Here is a 7,292-nt window from a genome sequence, read left to right on the forward strand (position 1 = left end):
TGTGCTTGTTCCACAGAAAAATGTAAAGTGTCGGTTCTCTGATTACCTGCTGCTGGAAAGTGTTTGGACAGGTGCTGTGTTTCACCAGCCGTCTGTCACAGCTGACAGCCCGGATTTATGGCTGTATATCGGGGCTGGCCTCCCCCGCTCCACCAGCTCCGGCCCGGGTCCCAGGGCTGTGGGTAGGGCCCTCCTGCCTCCCTCCGGCCCCGCAGACCTGGCGTGCGGCAACTTCTGTCATGCAGGATGACAACCGAGACACAGCCTTTATTTAAAAACCAATTATTTCTCCCCCCTACCCATCTCTGATAAATTCATTTGCGTATGAACAAATTCCTCCAGCTCTCTTAAGCGGGCATGGTCTGAGCAGTGTCGCCAGTGGGGCTATCTCCACCCAAACTTCAACAAGAAGAAATCCGTCCCTTGCCTTTTCAGAGAAGATGATGCTCAGACGGGAGAAGGAGGAGAAGATGCGACCCTTCAGGAAGGGGCAGCCCTCAGCCCTGTCGCAGAGCGGGCTCCCGCCCTGCCCGCTTGCCTCCGCCTCTGCCTTGCCCGAGTTCCGCGAGGTTCTCCCAAATCCCCATCCCAGCACATCCGAACGGGCACTGGGAAAGGACGGCGAGGACACAGGTAGCTCTCATCCTATACTGCTGACCCACGTTTGCCGACATGTACAAAAATCATAGAAGACGAAAACTTACTAACAAGGCACGTCTCGAACTCTGGGGGCTTCTATTTTTTTTCCTCCTCTTTTTAATGCTGAGCGGTGTTTTTATGAAAAGGGGACTTTTCTGAAAGTAAAAAGCCGAATGTCATCCTATTAAGCCGACGTTTAGACACGCATTCGTCCCTGTTCGCCCTTACGTACATCCGATCAAACACACGACCAAATTCCACTTCCCATCAAGCTGCTTTTAACACACCCCCGAAATATGAGCATTGCAGATCGACAAAACCGAAAGATACCGGCAGTTGTATCCTGACGGCTCATGTGAACTCCTATAAAGAAACATACGTTAAAATACAAGCTAGAGGAAAGGGTAGATTAATATTTGAACAGAACCGTGAAGGCAGAACGATGTCGCAATAGCGTGCGGGTGTGTGTGTGTGTGTGCATGCGCGTGTGTACATAAAAAACCAATTCCTTCAAGGGCTGGATTACTTCATACATTAGTCATTAATCGCTCGCAACGTTCTGATGAATGTTATGGTCTGAGCTAAACATGCCGTGAAATCTGCTTGAGCTTTATTGAAACGAGTCGGCATTTTCGGCTGAAGAATGTTTTGTTTGAAGCTTTTCTTTCCCAACACACCTTCGCTATTCGGCATAATTTTTTTGCGACTAGGATAGAAGCTATTCAGGGGTGAGGTAAGAGAAGGTGGGGGAGAAAGTCCAGGGTCTGAAATAGAAGTAATTAGAAAAAAAACCCCTCAATCAAGCAACGCCCAATTTTTTTTTTTTGTCTTAGTTTGATTAGGTGATCTGGGCTTATAAAAGACTTGCAGGGGAAGAAAAGCCAGTCCGTTTCATCCTCTTGGGATTTGTTTGTTTGTTTTTAATTAAAACAAACAAACGATGAAGCGAGTCCAGAATTACCATTTCGGCGTTTGTTTAAAACTCTTGGAGTTCGGAGATGCCACTACACGGTAATTCAGTACCACGGGCAGTTAAAACCCCATTCTTTCCTTTTTCCCTTTCAGTCGTCCCGAGGCTTTCCTTATAATTTCTAACAATACGAAGCAGCTTTAACATTGCACGCGGGGGGAGAAGGCAACGTGTCTAAACATTTTATTACCAACAAATAGGCAATAGCTTTCATTCTACCGAGGTTTCACCCGCCGCAGGTGACAGTGGACCTGGAGCTCACTCGTGCCAACGACTTTCCTGAAGTGAGATTTCTTTAGACCGAGAGGTGACAACAGGATGACATTTCATCTGCTGTTCTTCGGGAAGGGGGGGGGGGGGGTGGGGTGGGGAGGGAAAAGAAGAAAAAAAAAAGAAGAAAGAAAAAAGGTGTGTGTGTGTGAAATTAAAAAGGCAGGCAGACGCTGAGGAATTCTGCAGGAGCAGCCAGCCTGTAAACCTGTCTGCCCTTCTGCAGGGCTCAGCACCAGAGGGGAAACCTGATTTGACTCGAGGAATTGAAGAGGATTTCCCAACCTGGCGGCAGCCCAAGAGGAGAACTTCTCTGACCTCCCGTGGTCAAAACAGGGTGGATCGGCAGGCTGCAGCTCTCCCCGCCGGGAGGGATGAGGAGGGCAGGGCGGGCAGCGCGGCTGCCCCCGCATCCCGGGTGCTGCTCGGCCAAGCCCCCACCCACCGGCAGCCTGCCCTTCCCTCTATGCTTGCAAAGGTGACACGCTCTGCTCCTACTACCATCTTTATTTAAGGGGTAGCTTTTTATTCGGGGGAGAGGAGAAAGCAGGAAAAAAAAGAAGAAAAAAACCCCCATGCTGGCTGAGCGTAAATAAAATGCACACGCACATATATTATAGCTGCTTCTGCGGTGGGGTGGACTAGATGATCTCTAAAGGTCCTTTCTAACCCCACCATTCTATGATTCTATGATTCTACACAAACACAAAACTGAAATATGGGGGGAAAAAAAGACTCTTCTCTTTCCAGTAGTGGTGGTCTTGGCCTTAAACGTACAATGCCAACCAGCACAGGAGACAATGCCCGGCATTTCTTTGAGCCTCTTCCCCTCTCCCACCCTCCCACCCCCGAACAATAATTAATTAATTAAAAAAAGCTTCACTCTCTTTGTGTTAAAAACACTCCTTTTATAAATAATTTAATGTCCTCCCTTCCCACGAAATGCTAGTTGCCGGACAGGAGAAAAGGTTTCTTTTGGCACAGTGATGCATCGCTTTGCAGTACAGACCTACAGCTCCAGAGCAGCCCCCGGCCCCCTCCCCTTCTGTCTCCCCGCGCCTCCCGGCAGGCGCTCCCGGTCTCCCCCCACCCCCCTCGCCCTCCCCGATGCACACGCAGCGCATCCCCCGCCCGCTGCCACCGCCCTGGGGACATCCCCGGCCCCGCTGCCCGCGGTTTGGAGGGCAAGAGGCGCGGGGACAGAAAGGAGGCGGCGAGGGAATGGCTGAAGTCAAGTAGTCTCAACGAACAGTAAGAAGCACTTGAGGCTCATGGCTATGTCCAAAACGACAGTCGTTTTGGCTTGGTGGTTTTTTTTTTTGTTTCTTTTTTTTTTGTGTGTTTTTTTGGTTTAAGTTCAATCCATTGTCATTTCACTAAGGCACAGTCACCGAGGCTTTTGCTTGGAGGCTTCCGTCGCCTCTGGAGTTAAAGTGCGGGATCCAGAGCCTCCTCGTTTCCCCCTCCCCGCCTCCCCGGGCAGGCCCCTCGCAGGGGAGGAGGGGGGGCTCCATTAAGCCAGGGGGGTCTCCACGGCGTACGGCTGGAACGGGGCCGAGCTTCCCGCCGCGGGCTGCAGCGGCGCGGCCAGGCGAAGGGGCCCGTAGAATGGGGGTCCGGGCGGCGGCCCTCGCCCGCCCTTGGGGAGCGCGACGGAGAAGAGTGGCGCCCGCGGCCGTTCACCCGGCGGCGGCTCGCCCTGGGCCAGCGCTTGCCGCCCGCCCCCCAGCAGCAGCGGCGGCGGCTCGCCCAGCCCGTAGGCGCAGAGCTGCAGGAGGCCGCCGCCGTAGATGGTGGCAGCGGCGGCGGGCGGGGGCTGCGGGGCGGCAGGTGGGAATGGGAGCAGCGGGTAGGGGCCGGGCAGCAGGTGCGGGGGCGCGGGTGGCGGCGGCCAGAGCAGGCGGGCGTGCGGCGGCGGCTGCGGGGCGGCGCGGGGCCCCGCCGGCCGCCGGAGGAGGCTCTCGATGGCGAAGGAGCTGGAGAACTTGGCGGCACCGCCACCCGCCGCCGCCCCGCCGCCCCCCGCCGTCGCTGCTTCCTTGGCGGCGGCGCTCGGCAGGGCGCAGTGGCAGGGCGAGGAGGAGCAGCAGCACCGCGGGGAGCCGCCGGGGGACGCGGCACCCGCCCCGGCCGCCTCCTGCGGCGGCGGCGGTGGAGCGGCGGCGGGCCGTGCGGGCTGCGGCGGCGGGGCGGCGCGGCTGAGGCGCTTGCGGCGGCGGCGGAAGACACCGTCGGCGAAGGTGTATTCGCTGCTAGGGTTGAGCATCCAGTAGTTGTCCTTGCCCCAGGGCCGCGCTGGGTCGCGCAGCACCTTGACGAAGCAGTCGTTGAGGGAGAGGTTGTGGCGCACCGAGTTGCGCCAGCCGGTGTAGGCGCCACGGAAGAAGGGGAAGCGGCTCATCAGGTAGTCGTTGATCTCGGCCAGGGTCAGGCGGCCGCCGGCCGAGTCGCGGATGGCCATGGCGATCAGCGCGATGTAGGAGTAGGGCGGCTTTGGCCGCCGCGTGTAGGGCTTCCCCTTGGAGCTCTCGGCCGGCGGCGGCTGCGGGGCGGGGGGCGGCGGCGGCGGTGGGGGGTGTCCCGGCCGCCCGGCCCCGCCGCCTGGACTATTGGCGGCACAGTCGCCGTCCGACCCCAGCTCGCTCTCGGCCGGCACAGGGGAGAGGGAGCCGCTGCCTTCCTGGTCGCTGCCGGCGCTCAGCTTGTCCTCGTAGTGCTGCGAGAACACCTCCAGCTTCATGGCGGCGGCGCGGCAGCCCCCCCCCCGCACGCCGCGGCTCCGCTGCGCGGGCGCGACCCCCGCCCCTCGGCGCGGCCTCGAGGGCGGCGGGGGACGGTGAGGCGACCCGGGGAGGGCGCGTGCCTGCCCCCCGCGCCGGCTCGGACAGCTCCGCGGCGGCAGGCAGGGGGGCCGGTGGCGGGGGGTCAGCTGCTTCCCCGCCGCTGGACGCCGGGGACAGGCGACGGTGCCCTACTGCCCTCGGCGGTGAGACGGGAGACGGGGCGCTTCCTCCGGCGTCCAACTCCTTCTCCCCCGCTGGGGAGCTCGGTCTCTTTCCGCCCCCCCCCCCTTCTGTCCTTCTGTCTCTTTACGCCCGCAGATCCATGGGGCAGAGGGGCGAGGCGGACCCCGCGAAGCCGGTGCGAGCGGGCGGGCGGGCGGCTACTGGAGCCGGCTTCTCTGTGCGTGCCCCGAGCCCCGTTCTCCCTTGGGGCTCAGCCGCTGTTAACGTCCGGCGCTCCTCGGGCGCGGGGAGAAGCTGCGGAGAGACGTCGGCGTTACTCCTCGCTCTGCGGCTTCGGCGCCCGTCAGTACCGGGACGCCGGGCTGGCTCTTCGCTGCGGCGCGGACAGCAGCCGGGTTATTAAGGTTATTAGTGTTATTGTCATTATCTCTCTCTTCCCCTGTGGTTCTGTGTCTCTCCACCACTTTCAGACCAGCCCATTATAACGCCGGCGAGAGGCGGGGCCAGGACAAAGATCTGAAAGGGTGGTGGGTGGAGAAGCAAGGTAGCAAAGGTGGGTATGTGCTAATAAGCCATATCAGAGCCGCAATTAGCTGAGATGACAGCGAGGTCTTGTTGGAAAGTTATTTTACGAAACTTGTTTGTATTTTCTCATGCCAAGGCCCCTCCCCTTCCCGGGTATTTCGAATGAAGCCGCAGTTCAGCACGACTTCGCAGAGCCGGGCCCGCCTCCCAGGTGTAACATGCAGAATGACTTATAGGTGGCAGAGCAGAACCTGTTACATGCAGTGATTTATTTTAATAGCGCCGTATATAACAACAAGGTGTAATGTGACAGCTCAACAACCTGTTGGAAAATAATACACGACTTTGCAGTTGTGAATTCCTAATGATTTATGTAGCCTGACAAAGTCCTTTCGATCCTGGCCCCTCTTTGCTTCTGTCGTAAGCATACCTGGTGTGGGGGTAAAATGGAAACACGTAGGCGATGCTCTGGGCTTTTGCTATGGGAGAATCGATCAAAAACATAACCTCAGTTTTAAGTGTGTTAATGTGGAAGTAGTGGCGTAGCTTGATCTCTTTGAGATGTTTGTAACCTTTCTGTTGTAACTGCCACTCTCCAATAAAATATTTTATTGTGTTGGTTTTTTTTTTCCAAATAATGATTTTGCTTTAACATTTTTTATTGCACATTATGTATCTACAAACTTTCAGTAAAACCTGGGGCAAAAACTATTCTGTAATTTTACCTAGATACTTTCCTTTCTAGAAAAATTAGTCAAGATTTTTTGGGGCATTTTAGGTTTAAGTTGTCAGGGTCTTATCCTCTTTCAGAGGTTTTGCCTCCTTCAGCAGTATGCTAGGCAGGACAACTTGATGAAGAGGGCTGTTCGGTACTAGCTTCTCTGAAAACTCCTGTTTGGTCCCATCCTGTTTGCTGTTCAAAGTTAGTTGCAAAACATCATTTGCCTTTATACAGGAGTAGTGCTGGCGTCTGCAAAACAATAACAAAACAAAAACATCAGCAGAAATCTAGTGGGATGCTTATGTTTTATTTCTCATATGTACACTTTGAATTTTGTGTCCTGGGGTAAGAGGTGGATTGCTCCATATTTTCCGAAAGCAGTCTTTCTAAATCGGACTGTATTTTAGAATAAGTACTTAATGCAGAGTCACTTTGGTTAGGACTAGGCTGGTGTGGTCTGGCTCTTGGAGAGGAATATGAAAAAAGGCAAGTTTAAAAGACTAACAGAGGAAACAAAGCGCACTACCTTCTCTCTCAATCTCTCTTGAATAGAATACACATTCTCCCACACACCTGCATTTTGTTTCAAAGCTTTGCTGTTTCCTCAGCTCGCGTGAGTCTTAAATAGTAGGCAACACTGAACAAGGAGAGGTTCTTCTGTCCTTCTGGTTGAACTCTTGCTAAATTAATACATTAATAGGTTTGATGTCTTCCCATTCTCACCAAAGCTGTACCAGTTCAGAAAAGCTGGTGTTTCAGAAAGAGAAAAATAAGAGGAGGGAGACCTCTCTTGGTTTCTTGTTGTTGTTGTCTCTATGGAATGTAAACCGAGATCTTTTAGTAAAGCATTGCGTTAGCTGTAGGTGCCAATGTTTGTGTTTAAGAGTATGGGAAAAAGCTATAATTCCTTCCAAAACTTGTATTTTCTAAGGTGATGCCAATGGCGAGGGTAGGTTTTTTCCTCTTCCTGCTTTTGTTGTAAATAGCAGTGAAGTAGCGATGATTCGCTAGCTTACCTTTGATGTTTATTTTATTACCGTTCCACTATTTGTGTGGAAAATGTACACATTGTCTCTTATCTTTATTCAAAGAACTTAAAAAGTCATTCAAATGCTGTAGGTAAACACGTCAGACATAACAGAAGCTTTTTCACTGCCGTACTTCAAGACTAGGAGTGGATGGCAAAGCTGGTTTTGCAAGA

The 7,292-nt window shown here is 54.3% G+C and overlaps 1 protein-coding gene across 1 annotated transcript; it reads right to left on the reverse strand.

The window, feature by feature from the left end:
• Window positions 1-3,392: 3,392 nt before the first annotated feature.
• FOXQ1 (forkhead box Q1) lies at window positions 3,393-4,619 on the reverse strand. Its single transcript, XM_061996053.1, has one exon. The coding sequence runs from the start codon at window positions 4,617-4,619 to the stop codon at window positions 3,393-3,395; it is 1,227 nt and encodes a 408-aa protein (XP_061852037.1).
• Between the last annotated feature and the right edge of the window lie 2,673 nt (window positions 4,620-7,292).

This window comes from Colius striatus, chromosome 4 (assembly GCF_028858725.1).
Source record: "Colius striatus isolate bColStr4 chromosome 4, bColStr4.1.hap1, whole genome shotgun sequence".
NCBI lineage: Eukaryota > Metazoa > Chordata > Aves > Coliiformes > Coliidae > Colius > Colius striatus.

Excerpts from the sequence above, each read along its gene's own strand:
- FOXQ1 (XM_061996053.1), bottom strand. The coding sequence starts at position 4,619 with ATGAAGCTGGAGGTGTTCTCGCAGCACTACGAGGACAAGCTGAGCGCC.